This window comes from Acomys russatus, chromosome 4 (assembly GCF_903995435.1).
Source record: "Acomys russatus chromosome 4, mAcoRus1.1, whole genome shotgun sequence".
In the NCBI taxonomy this organism is placed as follows: Eukaryota; Metazoa; Chordata; class Mammalia; order Rodentia; family Muridae; genus Acomys; species Acomys russatus.
Window position 1 is genome coordinate 16,285,514 of NC_067140.1, and position 22,501 is coordinate 16,308,014.

At 45.6% G+C, this 22,501-nt stretch overlaps 1 protein-coding gene across 2 annotated transcripts in view; it reads left to right on the top strand.

The window, feature by feature from the left end:
- Arfgef2 (ADP ribosylation factor guanine nucleotide exchange factor 2) overlaps nt 1–22,501 on the top strand; it is an 86,179-nt gene that overhangs the window by 17,500 nt on the left and 46,178 nt on the right. The window contains exons 4-12 of one of the 2 annotated variants that reach the window (XM_051143819.1): nt 2,062–2,208; nt 3,450–3,629; nt 4,170–4,425; nt 10,749–10,817; nt 13,442–13,581; nt 16,366–16,496; nt 18,262–18,496; nt 19,306–19,405; nt 20,842–20,981. In XM_051143819.1, the coding sequence (XP_050999776.1) occupies nt 2,062–2,208; nt 3,450–3,629; nt 4,170–4,425; nt 10,749–10,817; nt 13,442–13,581; nt 16,366–16,496; nt 18,262–18,496; nt 19,306–19,405; nt 20,842–20,981 (1,398 nt within the window). Of the gene's footprint in view, nt 1–2,061; nt 2,209–3,449; nt 3,630–4,169; nt 4,426–10,748; nt 10,818–13,438; nt 13,582–16,365; nt 16,497–18,261; nt 18,497–19,305; nt 19,406–20,841; nt 20,982–22,501 lie in introns of both variants that reach the window. The other variant, XM_051143818.1, reaches the window with a different exon arrangement.

Below are 22,501 nucleotides of genomic sequence, written 5' to 3' on the forward strand. Positions count from 1 at the left end.
TGGTTGCTGGGAATTGAACTCAAGACCTCTGGAAGAGCAGGGAGTGCTCTTAACCTCTGAGCCATCTCTCCAGCCCAGTGATATCCTTTTTATGACTTAGGAAGTGGATGGGCATCCTGGAAGACTGCATGGAAAAGGAGCTTACCCTCTGCTGCCTTTCTAAGCCTGCCTGCTGGAATTTCCTGGCAGTTGAGGAAACTCATGTCTTGGAAACCAAAGGCCAGACTCTAGGGGTAAAGTCTGATTTTGACCAGAGTAGAGCCAGCTGAAGTCACCTACACTGTGCCTTGTTATTCATTTATCTTGGAGAAGGGGCAGGGACAAAGATCCTTTATGATTTGCTTGTAAAGAGCACAGTTGGCTCAGATGCCTCTCCCTGCTAGGAGAAGCCTAGAGTCAGTCTCCTACTGTAGCTTCTGCAGCACTGAGGAGCCCTGTGCTCCTGTTCTTTAGCGATTGGTCACCCACACTGCTCAGGGTCAAAGCCTGTCTTGCCTAAACTAATGTTTTTTTCTGGTTGCATATTAATATTTTTTTGGAATATATTTCAATATATTTTAACTTAAAATTAACATTATATATATTGTTACTAAACTTTCTTCATAATAAAACATACAAAAATAGGTTGGTTTTTTCTTTTCCTGAGACATGCTCTTACTATGTAGCTCTGGCTGTCCTGGAACTCACTATGTAGATCAGGCTGGCCTTGAACTCACAGAGATCCTCTACCTCTGCCTCCTGAGTGCTGGGATTAAAGGCCTGTGCAACCATGTCCGACTGGAAGCCTGTTTTCTCTTTTTTGATGCTTGGGATGGAACCCAGGTCTGATTCCGAAGCATCAAGCTGCTTCACGGTTTCAGGGAATCTCCTTTTCAAACGTCAATATTTGGGAGTTATAACTCATCCACTCATAGCCCAGTGCTCATGATAGAACTTGAATCCTAATGTCAAGAGGGAGAAGCAGTGTCAGAACTTGATACCTGCCCACCCGAAGCCAGCCCTACCCTCTCAGGGGCCCGAGCAGCAGGTCAGGGTGGGGTGGAGGGTTCTGGCTTGTCCTCCATTCTACCCGATTCCTTCTGGGTCCCAGAGTTGGGCTTGAACAACAGAGGGAGTGGGTAGTCTGCTCCCTCTGTCACAGCATTGTGCAATGTGTTCTGTTCTAAGCTGCTCTCTTAATCTTTTTCTCCTTATTAATGAAGGTGCTTTGTGATGGAGAAAGCCACAAGCTTCTGCAGGGTGACCTCTTGCCTAGTTCAGTGGTGGAGGCTCTGTGGGCAACCTCAGGAGCACTGGCTTGTCTGCCTGTGTAGGCAGGCAGGAGTGTGAGCAGCCAGAAGCACTACACATAGAACGCAGCATGTCCACATCCTTGCCAGCTCTCTGACACAGAGTGTGCCTTAGAAGTCTGGGCCTTGGGGCTGGAGAGGTGACTCAGTGGTTAAGAGTGCTAGCTGCTCTTCCAGAGGTCCTGTGTTCAGTTCTCAGCACCCACTTGGCAGCTCACAACTGTCTGTAATTCCAGTTCCAGAGGATCTGGCATCCTTTCATAGACAGACATACATGTGAACAAAACACCAATGTACATAAAATAAGAATAAATAAATAAATCACGTAAACATTAAAAAAATAAGTCTGGGCCTTTTGTCAGGCTGAGCTTTAGAATAACCTGGGCAGCTGAGAGAAACAAATGGAGTCCTGAGCTTCCATCCGTTAACTTCTGGTTCAGTAGGTCTGGGTTAGAGTCCAGGAGACAGTGTTTTTGTGAGCGCCTCTGAGTGACTCTGAATCTCAGCCAGGTGTAGAACTCACCCTAGTCTCTGCCCTCAGCTCTCTCTCTAGGCCAAGGTCGAGGGCGGGTTTGAGGTGGCACCAGCAGGTAGCTTCTTAGAGGCAACCTGCCCACTGGGGATGGTAAAGCTTGTGCTCCGAACAGCTGTGCTTACTTGGCTCCTGGGTGTGACTGTTGCCATTGGAACCAGAAGTTCATGGCCATCCATCCCTCCTGTCTTGTTGTCTAGCCAGGCAGAAGCATGTAACTCTGGCTCCTTTTGTGTGCAGAAACTCATCGCATATGGGCACATCACTGGCAATGCCCCTGACAGTGGAGCTCCTGGGAAGCGGCTGATCGACAGGATTGTTGAAACCATTTGCAATTGCTTTCAGGGCCCTCAGACGGACGAAGGGGTTCAGCTACAAATAATTAAGGTATTGCTGTTTGTCTGGTCCTGGTGTGAGAGTGTGGGGTTTTAATTTGCCCTGTGTTAGTTGAGTGGTGTCAGAACAGAAGTGTAGAAGTGAGCCGGGTGGTGGTGGTGCACGCCTTTAATCCCAGCAGTCGGGAGGCAGAGGCAGATGGATCACTGTGAGTTTGAGGCCAGGCTGGTCTACAAAGTGAGTCCAGGACAGCCAAGGCTACACAGAGAAACCCTGTCTCAAAAAACAAAACAAAAAGAAAGAAAAAAAGAAAAAAAAAAAAAAAAGAAAGAAAGAAAGAAAAAGAAGTGTAGAAATGTTACTTAGATCTTTTCTTAGTGACATGACTTAGGAGTATGCAATGAGCCCGGAAGAGTAGGCCCACTGACAACGTAATCACCTGTGAATCCATTTGCTTGAGAGCCTCTGGGATGTCCTCTGGGGATTCTGGGTCCCAGCTGACCATCGTTCTGCAAGTCTTCATTGGTACTCTAACACCTGAACCCACCCCTGTTTCTTGTCTTCCCAGTTCTGTGTCTACTGCCAGGAAGGGCTCAGCAGGAGCTGGTAGCACCAGTGTGTGGGGAGTGAGTGGGATGGATGAAGGCATCCCTCCAGATCTTAGGTCCTGAGTATCTCAGATCTGTGGGAGTGGCTCTATGCCAGCTGTGCTTTCTTAAAGCTTTTTGAACCTGACAGGGACCTGGGAGCCACTGATGCTTTGTATTCCTGTGGGTGAGGTCAGGGGGTGTGTTTTGTGAGGGAAAGGACTAGTTTTCATTTTAGGTTTCTTTCTTTCTCTTATTTTATTATTTTTTCAGTCAATATTAACATTCAGAGTAAAAAAAAATTAACGAGCTACTAGAACACCTACTTCAACACAGCTTAATTACTTCAAATGGTGTGAATTTTAGGGAACTGCTTTTTTAACAATAGAAACAAAAAGAAAGTTGGCTCTGGGTACTAATCATCCAGATGGGTTTGCAGGACCATCTAAGAATTTTTTAAAAATCACACTGGAATCTTAGCACTTGGGAGACAAAGGCAGGAGGATTGCTGACAGTTTGAGGCCAGCCTGTATATAACAAGTTTCAGAGCAGCCAGGATTATTGAGTGAAACTTGAGACTGGCTTTAAACAAACAAAACAAACAATAACAACAAAAACACAGCAAAACCCCTCAACTGCTCTAGAAAAGTTTGCTAAGGAGGAGTATGGGCATTCTGGAAGGTGACCATTTCTGATCTGTCTCAGGCTCTTCTGACTGCAGTGACTTCCCCACACATTGAAATCCACGAGGGCACTATTCTGCAGACAGTGAGGACATGCTACAATATCTACCTGGCTAGCAAAAACCTCATCAATCAAACCACCGCCAAGGCCACACTCACCCAGATGCTGAACGTTATCTTCACCCGCATGGAAAACCAAGTGGTGAGTGACAGCTGGGCTGCCCACGTGTCCTGCTGATGCCAGCTCATCCATGTGCATGGCCATTTGACAATTAAAAGTTTATCCTTTCCTAAGACTTCCAATTTTAAAATCAGAGTGCAACTCTAGCATGCGTTTTGAAGTTTGGTCATCACATTCTAAGTTTGATTTGAACTTTTAGAAACATAATACTGGGCTGGGATATAGCTCAGTGGAATATACAAGGCCTAGGTGTAACCCTGCACCCAGGAAAAGAGCACAGAAGTTTATCTAGCTGCTTGAAAAATTTTAAAACTGTAGTCTAGGAGCCCGACATGGTGGTGCACATCTGTAATCCCAGCACTTGGGAGGCAGAGGCAGGCAGATCTCTGAGTTCGAGGCCAGCCTGGTCTACAAAGCCAGTTTAGGATAGCCACGGCTACACAGAGACACCCTGTCTTGAAAAACAACAAAAACAAAAAAACCAGTGGTCTAGTAGAATTTTTGTTTCTTACTAAAAATGCTAAACTATTTAGAAGGAATGCCTTCTCCATTGTGTTTTAGTTACAGGAGGCCAGAGAATTGGAAAAACCAATCCAGTCAAAACCTCAGTCCCCCGTGATCCAGGCCACAGCAGGATCTCCCAAGTTCAGCCGATTGAAGCAGAGCCAGGCCCAGAGCAAACCAACGACTCCCGAAAAAACAGAATTACCCAACGGTGACCATGCCAGGAGTGGCCTAGGAAAAGTGAGCTCAGAAAATGGAGAGGCTCACCGAGAAAGAGGCTCCTCGTTCTCTGGTAGAGCTGAGCCTGCTAGGGGTGAGCGGGCATTTTCCTGGGGTTGTGGGATACACTGGGAAGTGTTGGCTGGTGGTTAAGGAAACCCCTGGGGGCACCTTGTCTATTCTGGGCCTTTCCTTGGCTTTCCCTTTTCTCTTACTGCATGTGGCACAGCCAGCGAGGCCTGATGGAAGCCTTGATATGGAGCCAGCTGCTGCTTCTTCCTGTCAGCCTTAGAGTAGTTGGTGCTGTTGCGGCACTTGGTCTCCACAGGAAGTTAACTAGGCAATTAGTCACTTAGTCCTTGGCAGTCTGCTGCCATGGATAGGCTCCTGTGAAGAGCTAGAACACCAGATGGGCAGGCATGGAGACAGGTAGACGGCATGGAGACAGGCTGACTTTTCTGTTTGCTTAATTTTTAGAGGTTTGCTTGTGTGCACTTGTGTATGAGCATGGGTATTCTTGTGTCGTAGAGCACCCACGGAGGTCAGTCTGCAGCTCGTGGGAGTCATTTCCGTCCTGAGAATAGTGCTCATGGAGTCAGACTTGGCATCAAGCACACTCACTTGCTGAGCCATCTTACTGGCCCTTTGTTTCCATTTTTAAGCAAAATAATATGCCAGGCCTGGCTATAATCAGACAGTGGATGATTTATTAAGCATAAATTATGATGACTTAAGTATGTCCACATCTCCTGAGCCATTGGAATAACCCGGTCTGGAAGTCTTCAGCTATTATGACCTTGTCTTTCCTTGGTGGCTCTGATTCCTCCCTCACAGTCTTTGCTCTACTCTGTATTTCCAGTTGACGCCATCTCTGCTTCAGTTACATGACCTATGATGCCTTTAGGCAGTAGTAGCTCCTGCTAGGGCACACATCTTTTTTTTTTTTTTTTTTTGGTTTTTTGAGACAGGGTTTCTCTATGTAGCCTTGGCTGTCCTGGACTCGCTTTGTAGACCAGGCTGGCCTCGAACTCACAGCGATCTGCCTGCCTCTGCCTCTCGAGTGCTGGGATTAAAGGCGTGCGCCACCACGCCCGGCTCACACATCTTATTTAAGGGACATCTTATTAAAGTACAGTAGTAACTGTGGCTGTGCAAGCAGAAGAGCAGTCCCTTCTCAGCTACACCAGAGTGCTTTCTCAGTCGAATGTTCTGGGCTGCAGTTGGAGTGCTCTTTGAAAAGCTCAAGTGAGGTACCAACCTCCCTCTACCAATCAGCAAAAGCTATGCCCTCCCTGCCCTGACTGCTTGCAGAGCCTTGTGAGAATGGGCCCCACCTACCTCTCTCTCCTATTGTTTAAAATTTCCCCTATTCTCTTTTATCCTTTCTTCCATCTGCTCCCTTTTCTTCCTCCCCCCACTGCAATCTCTTTCCCTCTCTGTATAGTATGTGGGCCTGTATTTGGGGTTGTGAACCCGCAGAGGCCAGAGGATGGCATCAAGTGTCCTCTATCAGTCCCTGTTCCTTTGCACCGGGACTGTGCAGTCATCCAGGCTCCTCCTGTATCCACCTCTGGAGTGCTAGGATTACAAGGGTGGACCATCATGACTGCTTTATATGGTGCATGGGCTCAGACCCACGGATTGCTGCATGCAGGGCAAACATTCTTCTACGTGAATCACATCCTGAGATCTTATCTGTCTTTTTTTTAAAAAGATTTATTTATTTGTGTATTTGTCTATATAAGTACTCTATTTGCATGTATTTCTTCTGCACGATAGAAGACAGCATCAGACAAAAGAGGACATTGGGTTTCATTATAGATAGTGTGAGCCACCATGTAATTGCTGGGAATTGAACTCAGGACCTCTGGATGAGTAGTCATCTTTCCAGCCACTTGTCTGTCTTTTTATTGTTTGTTTGTTTGTTGTTTGTTTTTCGAGACAGGGTGTCTCTACAGAATCCTGGCTGTCCTGGAATTCACACTATGTAGACCAGGCTGGCTTCCAACTCAGTTATCTGCTTGTCTCTGCCTCCTGAGTGCTGGGTTTAAAGGTGCCTGGTCTTTGTCTTTTATAAACACCTTTCTTTAGATGCAGTCTGCAGCAGAGTGACAGTTTGAAATGCACATTTAGAAGCTAGGTGTGGTGCATGCTTGCAGGAGGATCACTGTAAATTCAAGGTCAGCCTGGGCTACAGAGATCCCTTCTCAAAAAATAAAAACAGCCTGGTGTGGTGGCGTACACATTTAGTCCCTGCACAGAGATCAGCAGTCTGATCTCTGTGAGTTTGAGGCCAGCCTGGTCTACAGAGTGAGTTCCAGGACAGCAAGAGCAACATAATGAGACCATGTTTTGCGGGAGGGGAGAGAAAGAAAGGAAGCAAGGAAGGAAGCAAGGAAGGAAGAAACTTATACTACATCCAGATAAGTGTCAGGCTGGAGCCTCAGGGAGGTTGGGCTTTTCCTTAGCAGCTGTCTCCACAGGAGCCCTTGGAATCAGGGTTAGCCCTTTCTAGCCTGAGAACATAGTATCCGTAGGACCTCCTAAAGACATAAGATCCTTCTGTGGTCAGTCCATGGTTTAGAACGGCTTTGTAGAGCTGGTGCAATGGGCTCCATGGGTAAGGACACTGGCCACTGAGGCTGGAGATCTGAGTTTGATCCCAGGACCCACGTGGTAGAAGAGAGAACGAACTTCGACAAGTTGTCCTCTGATCTCCATATGTCTCCCAGTGTCATGTGTGTGCTCACACACAAGCACACCATGTATACACATAAACGAATAAGGTGAAGTATTGTGACATTTACATAGGACTACTTACATCCTCTCAAATCATTTATTAAGAAGGGAGAACTCCAGTGAGGGGAAGAGAGTTCAAAGGAGAAACATCCTACTTTCATTTTTATTTCTTTCTTAAGTTATGAAGAAAAGACTTTTATTTTGACTCACAGTCCTAGGCCAATGTCAAGAGGCGACCTCTGGTCATCTGGTGATAGCCTTCTTGCTGTCTGTATCATGTGGCATCTTTCTGTATATTAGCTTAACTCTCCTCTTGGTGAATTGGGCTGCCCTGTACAAGGCCGTGCTGTGCTGCTAAGGAACCGTGTTGTTCTGGGAACGATGATGGCAGAGTGAGTGCCTCTGCATGGTTAGAGGAGACTGGCACATCAGGGTGGTATGGCTGCAGACTCTGCATGTTTAGTTCAGACGCATTTTCCACAAGCATTCCCAGTCTGCATTTGGTTGGCTCTGTGCATGTGGATCCCATGTCTGCACAGGTGCAGGTGAGAGGAGTGGTAGGAGGGTGCAGAAAAGGCAATAGTAAGGCTATTTAAGTGGAGAGTCTGCAGAAAGGAGAGGGAGGTCTGTGTTGATGTGGTCATTTTACTTTTGGAAATGAAGGTAGTGAAGGCTTTAGCTAATTAAAAGTGCTTTCTATATGGTTAAGTGGAAATTTTCATTATGGACTTAGTCTCTGGGGCCAGAGAGGTCACAGGAATGAGCAGCCTTCCTCAGGAGATGCATGAATGCCTTCCCCCAGCACACTCACTCACACCTGAAGCACAGGCCTACAGGAGTCACCATGGGAACACTTTTTAGGGACCAGCCACAGTATTTACAGGTGAAAGAATGGAGGCTTGGGAACTTGAGGCACTTAAATTCCCCACGTTGGGAACTAGGCCAACCATGCTTTCTCCAGAGCCTTCATAGGCCCCTACTGATTGTACTTTCATGGGAAACAGTTCTCTCTGGCTTTGTTAAAAAAAGCCTTTCTTCTCTTTCTACCACCACCTCCTCCCCTTCCTCCTCCTCTTCCTCTTCTTCTTTTTCCTCTTTTTTGGACAGAGTATTACTTTTTAGCTCTGGCTGGTCTGGCACTTATTATGTAGACCAGGCTGACCTGGAATCCACAGAGATCCATATATTTCTACCCCTCAAGTGCTGGGATTAAGGGTCCTTCCTTTAACTTGTGATCTTTCTGCTTTAAATGGCCCTATATGTAGTCCTGCAGCCTTCCCCTCTGTCCCCCAGGGCTTCAGAGAGTTTTTCCTATTGTTTGTTTTGAGACAGAGTCTCTTTTTTTCTTTTTCTTCTCTTACTTTTTCCTCCTGAGACTCACTCACTATATAGCCTTGGCTGACCCGAAACTCACTATGTCAACCAGGCTGGCCTTGAACTCATGGAGATCAACCTACCTCTGCCTGCTGAGTGACAGGATTAAAGGCGGGAGTCACCTTGCCTGGCCTGGCTTCAGGATTTTTAATAGAGGACAGATGTGTAATTTAGTGAGTAATCTCTCGGTAAACAATTATTAGCTGATGATTAAGAAGCAGTTGGTAGGTGAACAATGCACACTTGCCAGCCTGCATTTATCAGTCACTGCTTTATGGCCTCTGGTCAGTCTGAGCCACCCAAGTCTGATAACACGACTCCATGTCTCTTGAATGTTGAATATGAACAGCATACTTGTAGCAGACAGTGCAAGTTGGAAATGGTCAACATAATTTTATGAAGTCATAGCATCAGTGTGTTATAACAAAACAAGAACTTAGAAGTACAAAGTCATGGGGCTGGAGAGATGGCTCAGACTATTCTTCCAGAGGTCCTGAGTTCAATTCCCAGCAACCACATGGTGGCTCACAACCATCTTTAACGTGATCTAATGCCTTCTTCTGGCCTGCAGATGTATATGCAGGTAGAGCACTGTATACATAATAAATAAATCTTAAAAAAAAAAAAAAGCAAAGTCAGGCAGTCAGGCTGGAGAGATGGCTCAGTGATTAAGAGCACTGACTACTCTTCCAGAGGTCCTGAGTTCAATTCCCAGCAACCACATGGTGGTTCACAACCATCTATAATGTGATCTGGTACATACTGTATACATAGTAAATAAATCTTAAAAAAAAAAAAAAAAAAAAAAAAAAAAAAAAGCAAAATCATGGCTGGGGAGGGAGAGTATACCAGCCAGTGGTAGAGCACTTGTCCAGTGTGTGTAAGGCTCTGCTTCAATCCTAGTCCAAAGGGGGAACCCAGCTCTGAACTGTCTAGCCTTCGTGTCTACAAATTATGGTACAGGTGACTGTTTGGGAAGTAAGTGAGCCCTTTTTTAAAAATTACACGTTTATTTTAAAGTGAATTGTTTCAGTATAATTAGCACTTCTTCTTCTTCTTCTTCTTCTTCTTCTTCTTCTTCTTCTTCTTCTTCTTCTTCCTCTTCCTCTTCCTCTTCCTCTTCCTCTTCCTCCTCCTCATTTTTGTTAGTTTGTTTGTTTGGTTGGTTGGTTTTTCAAGACAGGGTTTCTCTGTGTAACAGCTCTGGCAGTCCTGGAACTCGCTCAGTAGTCCAGGCTGGCTTCAGACTCATAGAGATCCACCTGCCTCTGCCTCCCAAGTGCTGGGATTAAAGGTGTGCGCCACCACCGCCCGGCTTAATTAGCACTTGTTAGGTTGATGTTTATGGATTTCATTGCTTAAGGTAAATTGAATGCCATCATATGTGACGATGTAAGTGGGGCAAAAATGGGGCAAAAGTCATGAAGATGGCATGAAAAACTAAAGGGAGCTCTAGGTAACTGTAACCCAAGCTAAATCATGGTTTTGAGGTAAAGAAATTAATTTAGGAGATTTCAGTTGTGGCTGGGTTGTTCCTCAGTTTCCATTCAGATTGTTTTTTACAGTCTAAGAAAAGGATATGATGTCAGTAATCTCATACAAGTGGACTTGGTTATGGGCATGCAGTGACTATTCCCCATAACCTCAAAACCATGTGCATGTCCTCACTGAGACAAACACACTCACACTCTGTAGTGTTGCTCACTCAAGATGACACCTTCTGCTCAGTGATATGTTTTCTAACTGGCGATGTCACTTCCCAGAGACATCACTTCCACATGTCTTGTCAGAGCCCATCCATAAGTTCTTCCCTGGGACTCATTTTCAAAAACAAAATTAATGATCAGAGATGTTGGACCTTTCTCACTTAAACATTTACTGTTCGGCAGAATGCTTTCATCTGAAATGTGGTCGGTCCTCAAGTGTCAGGCTAGGAAGCTCTGCTGAATTCTGGGCTTGCTTGACTCAGGGAGCCCAGCATGGCACTCCGCAGAGCAACATGGTCAGGAGCACGGTGAAGGCACTGAGAAGCCCATCCTTCCTTCTGCTGGCAGGGCCGATCAGCTTACGCTCTGGTGTGTGCTGGTGGCGGCCATGGCCTGGGATGAGCAGCGGGAACTTAGGGAGGAGGAGAGTCAGGGTTTCGGTGCTCTTGAGAGTAAAACTTGAAAGCCAAGCAGATCCTTCCCTGTGTTCAGCATCTGAGGGCTCCTCTGCCCTCTAGAGCAGGACTTCAGGAGGCCCTTGCCATAATCGCCTTTTTCTTTTCTTTTTCCTGGCAACACCCTGTGTGTGTTTGTGTAGGCACTGAAGAGGGGGCCCAGGAGGTGGTGAAGGACATCTTAGAGGATGTGGTTACATCTGCTGTGAAAGGTGAGTGCCGAGGACAGCTCTGAAGCCCCTCAGGCAGTATCTGGGCAGGAGTTCTGCTCCTTAGTGAACTCAGGGAGCTCCTGGGAACCAAGTTGCTGCTGCTTCCCAGCCTGCACGTGCAGTGATTGGCTTTGTTCCGTCTGAGGTGTGGGACCACAGTTTACACAGGAGTATTAGGTGCTCTACCTGGAGACAGCTCTACTCTGTATGTCCTCTACATCAGAGCTGCTAAAATGTCAAGGCCAGACATGTGTGGCAGTCACACAGCAGTGGGTGTTGGGCACACAGAGAGGTTGTCATCATTGTAAGCCTCCTGTCCCGCTCCATGATGCACGGGATGCCTGTCAGCTTGTAGAGCTAGCCGTTTCTTCTGTCTTTGCTCCAGACTCAGTGGCTGCATGTTAAACGCTGTCCCAGCACCATTCATCAAGAAATTGAAATAATGGTAGTAGGTTGCAGTCAGCATTTAAGTGAAAGACATAAAATGTAGTGGGACACAGTGATGATGTATTGAGTCCACAGGGCATGGAAATGTTCCTTCTTTTGCATAAAATGTTGCAGTTCTTTATTTCTGTGTCCACACTAGGACATGGTTTACATTAATTTCTACATGAGTCTTGTAGCCAATACCTGTAATCCACATTTGGGAGACTGAGGCAGGAGAACCCATAATGAGTTCCAAGCTGGACTTTGAATCCAGGGTCTTACACACACCAGACTGGCAGAGTTACATCCCAGGCCTGGTGTCATGGTTGGAGAGCCACATCTCTGAGTCTTCTGTTTGCTGGGTAGGGTGCTGTGCTGCCAAGCTCTTTCAGAGAGCCAGCACTTATTTAACCATGCAGCAAGGCCTTCAAAAGAGCAGCACTTGTTCTTGCCATCCATTGCAGTCAGCATTTGCCTTGTCAGCCCTCAGCTTGTCGTGTAGTAGCACTGGGTATATAATGTGTCAGGTAAATATAAGCTTTGTAAAGCTATTGCCAGCCAACAGTCTAGAGATCGTTAGATTGCTTAGCAGGGAAAGGTGTTTCTGCTACCAAGCCTGAGGACTTAAGGTCAGTCGTCAAAACCCACATGATGGAAGGAAAATGCTGATCCCCGCAAGCTGTCCCCTCTCTCTCTCTCTCTCTCTCTCTCTCTCTCTCTCTCTCTCTCTCTCTCTCACACACACACACACACACACACACCTCTAAATATATAATTAAAAATATTTTCTAAGCTGGACATGGTGGCACACACCTTTGATCTTAGCACTAAGTGAGGCAGAGGCAGGCGGATCTCTGAGTTCAAAGCTAGCCTGCTCTACAAAGTGAGTCTAGGAACAGCCAACGCTACACAGAGAAACCCTGTCTTGAAAAATTCTAGGTTGGGAGTGGTGGTGCATGCCTGTAATGCATGCACTCTGGGAGGCAGAGGCAGGTGGATCTCTTTGTTTGAGACCAGCCTTGTCTACAAAGTGAGTCCGGGACAGCTAGGACTGAGAAGCCCTGTCTCCAAAGACAAAACAACAACAACAAAAAGAATGTGTGTGTATGTGCGTGTGTGTATACATATTTTTTTCTAATTAGATAAACATTTTGAAGACTGCTTATTAAGTTCTTCAATGTCCCAAGCATATAGTAAGAGATAAGTAACATATTCCTGCTACAGTCATTGTTTTGCTCAGTATCAGATATGCTTTCCTTAGTTAAAAGAAATCTTTGTTATTTTGTTTTTTGAGGCATGGTTTCTCTGTGTAGCCTTGGCTGTCCTGGACTCGCTTTGTAGACCAGGCTGGCCTTGAACTCACAGAGATCCTCCTGCCTCTGCCTCCCAAGTGCTGGGATTAAAGGCGTGCACCACCACCACCCAGCTAAAAGATGAAATCTTTGTAAGTCTTTGGGGTTTTTGTTATTGTTGTTGTTTTAAGATTTATTTATATATTTTACGTATATGAGTTCTCTGTTTTCATGCACACCAGAAGAGGAAATCGGGTTCCATTACAGATAGTTGTGAACCACCATGTGGTTGCTCGGAATTGAACTTAGGACCTCTGAAGGAACAGACAGTGCTCTTAACCACTGAACCATCTCTCCAGGCTCAATTTTTGTTTTTTATATGATTGTCAGAAAGTTCAGGGCTTTTCTTTTCTGTGACTAAGGTTTTCTTTATATCCTTTTTTTTTTTTTCCTTTACACTGTCTCTTTTGTTTGTTGGTTGGTTTGGTTTTTGATTTTTCAAAACAGGGTTTCTCTGCTAGTCCTGGCTGTCCTGGAACTCACTTTGTAGACCAGGCTGGCCTCAAACTCACAGTGATCTGCCTGCCTCTGCCTCCCGAGTGCTAGAATTAAAAGCGTGTGCCACCACGCCTTTTAACTGTCACTTAATTTTTGTGTTACTAATGCTTTAAATAAAATCTTGCTTCTGATCTCTTTTTGGAAGTGGTGGCTGTGCAGGGCTGCTGGATTTCACAGCTGTGCAGGTGGTGCATGTGAGCCCTGTGAGAGTGCATTGAAGAGTCACACAGAAAGTCTGAGTTGTTGGGGTGGGGATAGAGAGGGGGCATGCAATGCTGAGTCTGTGGATAAGTTCTGTCTGGTTCACATACTCACTGGATAATGATTTTGCACTTCTGTCTTAAGAAGCAGCAGAAAAGCAGGGTCTGCCGGAGCCTGACCGAGTCCTGGAGTGCCAGGAATGCGCCATTCCCCCAGGAGTTGATGAAAACTCACAGACCAATGGCATAGCAGACGACAGGCAATCACTGTCCTCAGCAGATAATCTGGTATGTTATTGCACGTCCCCATAGCCTATATGGACACCTTTCCATTTGCATGTTTTTAGAAGCTGCAGAATTAGGTCAGTGTCAGAGACTATGAAAGATGGCCCTGTAGGCATTAGTCTCACAGTCCTGGTCTCATACTCTGTAAAGCAGTTACCTTTTCTATAAACTACCACACAGATTATTTTTTGAGACCAGGTCTTAACTATATAGCTTGCTAGCCTCATACTCACAGAGATCTGTCTGCCTCTGCCTCTTATATGCATATCTATCCATCCATCTATCTATCTATCTATCTATCTATCTATCTATCTATCTATCTATCTCCCTAATCCCCTCCTGTGTGTGTGTGTGTGTGTGTGTGTGTGTGTGTGTGTGTGTGTGTAGCATATGCATGTGTGCGTGTGAACTTGCCTATGCTTATGTGGAGGCCAGAGGTCAATGCCAGGTGTCTTTCTCTGTTCTTCACCTTACTTTTTTGAGAGAAAGTCTCTTAACTGAATCTGAAGCTCAGCAATTGGCTACACTGGCTAGTTAGCAGCCCAGGATCTGCCTGTCTCCACCTCCCAGACACACTACCGTACTTTACTTTCATGTGAGTGCTGGGGATCCGAATTCAGGTTCTCTCGCTTGTGTGGCATGCGCTTCCCCATTGAGCTGTCTCCCCCACCATTCATTCTTTTTAAGGGTGAACTTCTCTGAACAGCATCACTGGGCAGGGGTTGGCAGCTCTGGGCTGAGTAGCTAGCCGAGATTCAGATTATCTAGCATGAGCTAGGTTCTAGTCCAATGTAAAATAGAATGAATTTAATTTTTTAAAAAGTGTATACACACACACACACACACACACACACACTGAGCAAGAAAGAAAATGTTTTAAAGCAAACATGATGACACATGCCTAACAGGCCAGCACATTGAGGGCTGAAGCAGGACCAAGTTGGAGGCCACCCTGTCCTTCAAGACTGTCACAAATGAGTGGTTTGGAAGCTTTAAGCCTTTGGTCCACTGGGAAAGCACTACTCAGTCTGCCTGCCTCCCTGAGTCTGCTGGAAGCTGTTTTCTCTTCCTGCATTAAAACTGAGTGATAGCACTTGTTGAATCTTTATATTCTTTGTTTATTTGCTTGTTTTGATTTTTGTTTTTTGAGACAGGGTTTCTCTGTGTAGCCCTGGTTGTCCTGGACTCGCTTTGTAGACCAGGCTGGCCTCGAACTCACAGCAATGTGCCTGCCTCTCTACCTCCCAAGTGCTGGGATTAAAGTTGTACACCACCACCACGCCTGGTGAATCTTTATAGTCTGACAAGAGATGATCCCACCCTAATGGCCAGTAATAACATTATTTAGGTTTAGATTTTCATTTGGCTTTCTTAGTTATTATTTATTCATGTTTTTGCTAAATTTTCATTTGAGAGGAGAGTTCCTTAATAGATTCTAGAATCTGTATGTGGGGCTGGAGAGATGGCTCAGTGGTTAAGAGCATTGTAGTTCAAGTCCCAGCAACCACATGATGACTAATGACCATCTATAATGAGATCTGGTGCCCTCTTCTGGTGTACCAGAATACATGCAGGCAGAAAGCTGTATATATTATAAATAAATAAATCTTTAAAAAATAAAACAGAATCTGTGTGTAAAGGCTAGTGATTTTTGTTATGTGTTGCCTTATTTGTTCAAATGTAACATTATATATTTCCCTCCCCCCCACCCCCGCCGAGACAGGGTTTCTCTGTGTAGCCTTGGCTGTCCTGGACTCACTTTGTAGACCAGGCTAGCCTTGAACTCACAGCCATCCACCTGCCTCTGCCTCCCGAGTACTGGGATTAAAGGCATGCGCCATTGTGCCCAGCACTTTTTAATATATTTTATGTGTATGAGTGTTTCGCCTGCATGAATGTCTGTACACGGTGTGCATGCCTGGTGTCTGGAAAGGGAAGAAGAGGACATCAGATTCCCTGGGATCAGAGTTACAGATGGTTAAATGGACTTCATGTTGGTGCTGGGAGTTGAACCCTTGTCCTCTGGAAGATCATAAAGTTCTCTTAACCAATCAGCTAACTCTCTGTCCTCTAGGTGTCTTGCTTTACTTGCTTAATTTTTGAGGCAGCTCTGAGTATCCTTGGCTGGCGTGGAACTTACTTTGTAGATGAGGCTAGCCTCAAAGTAACAGAGATCTGCCTCCCTGTGCTTCTGAGTCCAGGGTTAAAGTTGTGTGCCACCATACCGGCTAAATGTGATGTTTTTAAGTCGATTTTAAAATGCATGCCTTTTTCCCCCAATGACTCTGCTTTTGAATTCTTACAGATACCTTTCTTTCCTTCCTTCTTTCCTCTCTTTGTTTTTGTTTTGTTTTGTTTTGTTTTGCAAGACAGAGTTTCTCTGTGTATCCCTCGCTGTCCTGGACTTGCTTTGTAGACCAGGCTGGCCTCAAACTCAGAGATCTGCCTGCCTCTGCCTCCCGAGTGCTGGAATTAAAGGCGTGCACCATCACCCAGCTGATGTTGGTTTTTTTGAAACAGGTCTTTATATATCCCAGGTTGACCTCAAACTCACTATGTAGTTGAGGAGGACCTTGCCCTTCTGTTCCTCAGTCTCCACCTCCCAGTACTGGAATGACAGGCCTCACAGACTGTAAGGAATAAAGGACCAGGCTTACAGTTGCTCTGGTGACATGACTGTGGCATCTGTCTTGTATCTTCCCCCTCCCAGCTGAGTAAATACAGGAATTTAGGTTTCCTTGAAGTAATTCCTTTCTTCTTGGATTTTCCTATTGTTTCTAATCTCAGGAACCAGATGTTCAAGGACACCAAGTGGCTGCTAGGTTCTCTCACATTCTACAGAAGGATGCCTTCCTGGTGTTTCGCTCCCTGTGCAAGCTGTCCATGAAACCCCTTGGGGAAGGACCCCCAGATCCAAAGTAAGCTCACAGCAGCTGTGCCCATCTGCTAGTCCATGAACTGGGAGCTGTGTTCTGTGTTTTGTCCTCTGTTTCCCACAATGTAGGTGTGAGATGGTTTCACAGCTTTCCATACGCAAGCCCTCCCCCTCAACCCTCGCCCCCACCACCATCTCCTTCATCCAGAATCTTGCCCAGATTTGCTCTTAGTATACATGTTGACAACAGTCATCGTATACAATTTGCACTGACTTTTTTTTAACTTGTTTAATCTCCTTGTCAGTCTATGGAGGGGCAAGATGCCTGTGGACTCTATTCCGAGATTTTGTCTGGCCTGATTCATCCTCCTGCCTCAAACTTTCTGAGTACTTGGATTACAATAATTTACTACTATACCCTGCTAGAAAAATTCTCATTTCTCTTTATTGTCATTTTAGCTTTATTTATTTTACTTTGTACATATGACTGTTTTGCCTGTATATGTGTATGTACACCATGTGTGTGCCTCCTGAATCCTCTGGAACTGGGATTATTGATGGTTTTGAGTCATCATGTTGGTGCTGGGAATTGATCCTGGCTCCCACTCCCAGAACAACCTCAGCCCTGAAGATTTATTTAGTTTATGTTATGTAAGTGTTTAGCCTACGTATATGTGTGTGTGCCTGGTGACCTTGACATCAGACAGGTGTCAGATCTACTGAAACTGCAGTTACAGATGTGAGCTGCCATGTAGGTGCTGGAAACAGCAAGTGCTCTTAGCCACTCCCAACCGCTGTCACCTGTTAACAAACGGAGACCCATTGCCTCAGCTGTTCAAGTGCTAGGTTAAAGATGTGCACCATTGTACATGGTGAATTTACGGTTTTTAAATGTCCTTGACTTGGGATGGTGATGGATAGAGTGCTGGGTTGGGTGCTTTTGTAATACCTATCTGTGTATGGCTCACAGTCTGAGGAGCCCATTGCTCATCATGGGGGAAGACATGGCAGCAAGAGCTGTAGGTGGCTGGCAACCTTGCGTCCACAGTCAGGAAGTAGAGTATGATGAGTTCTGGTGTTGGCTCCTCCCCCTTTCTGCGCAGTCTGGGGCTCTTGTCCTGGAATGGCACCACAAACACTAAGGGTCAGTCTTTCCCTTAATTAACTTCATCTGAAGTCCCTCGAGGTCATGCTCCGAAGCTTATCTCCTAGATTCTAGATCCTCAGAGGTTGTCAGTTAACCATCACCAGCCTGTCCTCCTGGCAGATGAAGAGTGAAGAGTGTGAGGGGGAAACTCCTGGAGAATAATTGCATGGATCCAGCCCAGAGCTGGCTCTTCTGACTCCACTCTCACCTTGCTCCTTCCCATTGTCCACTTTGTATTGGGGAGAGACAGAAAGGAGTAGGAATGGACCACTTTTGTTTTCCCAGGGCCTGCGGGTTCTGAGGGACCCAACTCATGCTGTCTGCCTCCATCCTGTTAGCTTATAGGTACTGTTTCTAAATCTTAAATCATGGGCTGGCCGTGGTGTGTATTCTTGTAGTATCCGTCCTCGGGAGGCAGAAGCAGGAAGATCAGGAGTCCAAGGTCGTCCTTGCTCACAAAGAAGCTGGTAAAAGATCAAAGGCTTTTCAGAAATCATACTGTTTTAGTCTATACTCAATATTTGGCAAGCAGAGGCAGGGTCACAAGTTCCAGGTCAGCTATACACAGTGAGACATTGTCTCAAAGCAAAAACAAACAGCAACCTCCTGTCTAACGTCCCACTGATGAGCACACTATCGCTGTCTTCTGTTGCCTTTGCAGGTCGCACGAGCTTCGTTCCAAGGTGGTTTCCCTGCAGCTGCTGCTCTCCGTGCTGCAGAATGCTGGCCCAGTCTTCAGGAGCCACGAGATGTTTGTCACTGCCATTAAGCAGTACCTGTGTGTGGCCCTGTCCAAGAACGGCGTGTCCTCAGTGCCTGATGTCTTTGAGCTCTCTCTTGCTATTTTTCTTACTCTTCTTTCAAACTTCAAGATGCACTTAAAAATGCAAATAGAGGTACATACTTGAGTTAGTGTTTTTATTTGGGGGCGTTAATGTCAGATGAGAAGCCTGTCTGTGACTAGGCATGATGTGTGCCTGTAATCCCAGCACTCGTGAGAGAGAAGTAAGGTAGAGAGGAGGTCAAGGCCCGACTGGGCTATATGAGACCCTATCTGCAGAAAGAGAAGCAAGCAAGCAAGCTGCTGGCAGCCTAGCCACTACAGTAAGGCACTCCTTTTACTCGCTGACCCTCCTGGTGGAACTTTGGAATAAATGGGAAAGACCTCATAAAACTTCTGTTCACAATAGATTTATGGTCATGATCTGTGTTCTTAGCTCACATCCCTCCACCCAGATGTCTGTCGTGGCTTAAATTGTTTTGTTTTGTTTTTTGAGACAGGTTCTCTCTGTGTAGCCTTGGCTGTCCTGGACTTGCTTAGTAGACCAGGCTGGCCTCGAACTCACAGAAATCCGCCTGCCTCTGCCTCCCGACTCCTGGGATTAAAGGCGTGCGCCACCATGCCCGGCTCTTGAATTGTTTAAAATAATTTGAATTAGCTGTTAGATTGAGAAATTATATTGCACAAATACAGATTTCTGGTTTCTCTCAAGTCACAACACATGTGGGCCCTGCTTTAGCTTCTCAGCTCTGGATGGAGCCCCTGCTTGTCTCCCAAAATCCTCAGCAAGTGTGTGCCCTACTTTGTCCTCTGCCTAGGCTGCCTTGATTAGTATAAGAGCTGCCTGGCTTCTAAGGTGCTGGCGTTGTGAGCCTCCTAAATGGAGACTGCTCATTGTTCCTCACTTGTCTCCATGCCACACAGGTCTTCTTCAAAGAGATTTTCCTGAACATTTTAGAAACAGCCACAAGTTCTTTTGAGCACCGCTGGATGGTCATTCAAACCCTGACGAGGATCTGTGCAGGTATGTTTGCCTGGGGACTTCGGAAGAACTTATGAAGCCCTTGTCTGCCAAGTGCAAGTCACGGTCTTCAGCTCCTCTCTGTAGTGTCTTAGTGAGTGATTGAGAAATCCTTCCATTAAAAGGTTCATTCACAGGACTGGAGTGATGGCTCAACTATTAAGAGCCCTAGCCTTTCCTGTTCTTTTTTTCCCCCCTGGCTGTCCCGGAACTCGCTCTGTAGACCAGCCTGACCTCCAACTCAGAGATCTGCCTTCCTCTGCCTCCCCAGTGCTGGGGTTAAAGTGTGTACCACCACACCCAACTTACATATACTTGAAAAAGTAAGAAAGAAAGAAATAGGCTAGGTGGTGGTGACTCATGCCTTTAATCCCAGAACTCAGGGAGGCAGAAGCAGGCAGTTCTGTGTGAATTCAAGGTGAGCCTGGCTTATAGAGAAAATTCCAGACAGCCCAGGCTACACAGAGAAACCCTGTCTCAAAAATAATAAATAAGTAGATAAATAAATAAATGTTTTTTAATCTTAAAGAGGATGTGTGTGTTCACACTGATTGAGAAAGGCCCACTTTACCTCCCTTGAGACCAGATCAGGCTGCTGTGCTGGGACTTTTGGTGTTAGCACCAAGTTTTGCACATCCCAGAAACGTACAGTCATGGCAGATGGATTTGGTGCTGCTGTCCTCATTGTCCTAAAATAGATTTTGGTGGATTTTCTGCTATCCTAGGGTTCGGCAGATAGGCAAACACTGCCTCTGCGTGACTCCTCAGCCCTTCTAGCCCCTTTTCTGATGAGGAAACTGAAATAGAGTGCCTGGCAACAGGTAGTACAGAGGTGGGTGGGCCTAGGAGCATGCTTCCAACATGCATTTCCTACTTAAAGTGTGGCCACTTTGGACAAAAGTTCACTGAGTATATTTTTGACAAAGAAACTTCATTTAATAAAGCATAACTGGGGGGCTGAAAATGGGTCAGTGATTAAGAGCACTAGCTGCTCTTCCAGAGGTCCTGAGTTCAATTCCCAGCAACCACATGGTGGCTCACAACTATCTATAATGTGACCTGATGCCCTCTACTGGCCTGCAGACATACATGCAGATAGAGCATTAATATACATTAAATAAATAAATAATAAATAAATAAAGCTGGGCATGGTGGCACTGACCTTTAATCCCAGCACTTGGAAGGTAGAGGCAGGTGGATCACTGTGAGTTTGAGGCCAGCCTGGTCTACAAAGACAGTCCAGGACAGCCAAGGCTACACAGAAACCCTGTCTCAAAAAACTAAAAAACAAAAAGGAAAGATAGTATAGCTGACCTTAGTGGTAGAGTTCTTGTCTAGAATGCAACTAAGTCCAGTACCCAGAAGGAAGGAAGGAAGGAAGGAAATGTAATCATTTGTCTTTGGTCTAGATTTCTAATATGTGTATGTTATTTTCCAAGATGCCCAGTGTGTTGTGGATATTTATGTCAACTACGACTGTGACTTAAATGCTGCTAATATTTTCGAGCGTCTAGTAAATGATTTATCCAAAATCGCTCAGGGAAGAAGTGGACATGAGCTGGGGATGACACCTCTGCAGGTAAAAACATCAAGGTGCATGGTTGTCTTCAAAGTTGACTCATTTCAGCAGACATCATGGAGTGCCATCACATGCCTGTCACTGGGCCTGCAGCTGCCCTAGGGAACAAAAGGCACAGACACACAGCTTCTGCTGACATGAAATGACGGTAAAGAAGTAAGTTATCAAGAGGTGATGTGCTGCAGAGAGGAGATTGCCTGTGTTAGGGGATTGCCCCATAGCGTGCCCTTGGGAACGGGCAGTTCTCGGTCCCTGAGTGGCATGTGCAGAATCTTGGTGTCTGGGCTTTTCCCTGGAGGAAGGCTAGAGCTGTCCTTAGGCCACAGGAGGATTTGTGCTCCCTAAAGCCTTGTGAATCTCAATAGTGCCATTCTTTTTTCTCTCCTTCCTTCCTTCCTTTCTTTTTTTGAGATCATTTACAACTTATATTTATTGTTTTAAATATAAGAAATTCTATTTATGTGGCAGGTGTGGTGACCTGGGCCTGTAATCCCAGCATTCAGGATGCTGAAGCAGGATGTTCATAACTTGTAATAGGCCTGGCCTATATATTGAGACACTGTTTAAATATAGTTAGTGCTCTTCTTTATCTGTAGTGTCTCTTAATATGAAATACATTCATTGGTCTTTAGGATAGAGTCATTCATGTGCTAAATAATTGATTTTTTTTTTCAGAATCACAGGTTAAGACTTTGTTATTTAAAATACTATCAGATTTTGTTTTACTTGCTGGTATTTATCCCACAAGCAGTGAATGGAGCAATCTTTCCTTCCTTCCTTTCTTCTTTCTTTTCCTTTCCTTTCTTTTCTTCCCCTTTCTGATGTCCTCCTATAGCACAGTCTACCTATTTCTTTGAGGCAGGCTCTCTTGGCTAGGCAGGAAGCAAGAAGCATCTCCATCAAACCTCTTAAACCCAGAGTTACAGGCATGAGCTGGTCACCCAGATTTTTAATGGGTGCTAAGATCCGTGGTTCTCATGACTGTACAGCAAATACTCTTAATTACGGAGGAACCTTGTCACCCCTAAACTTTCTTTTGAAAATTCAGTTAATGGGGCTGTGGAGATAGCTGTTGGTAAAGAGCTTTTCTGAGAGCACGAAGAGCTGAGCTCGATCCCCAGAGCCCATGTACAGAGCTGAGCATGATGTCATGCAGCTGTAACCCCGGCGCTGGGAAGGAGGAGGCGGGCACATACCTGGAGTTTGCTGACCAGCTTAGCTAGGTAGTGTAACTAGTGAGCTCCAGACCAGTGAGAGACCCAGAGGAGGTGGATGGCATTTCTGAGAATGGTACCTGCCTTGTCCTCTGACATCCACAGATATGCACACATGTACATGTTCATGCATGCAACAAGACAGTTTTTAAAAGATCCAGATAACCCTTTGCACATAGGAAGTCACACATGTCACAGTTGAGAGCTTACAGTGAATGGCACTATTAGGGATGTTCAGGCTCGTTGGTGTGCCACCAGCATGTTGACTGTTAGCAGTCCCCTGGGTTTTGCCTGTAGTAGTACTGA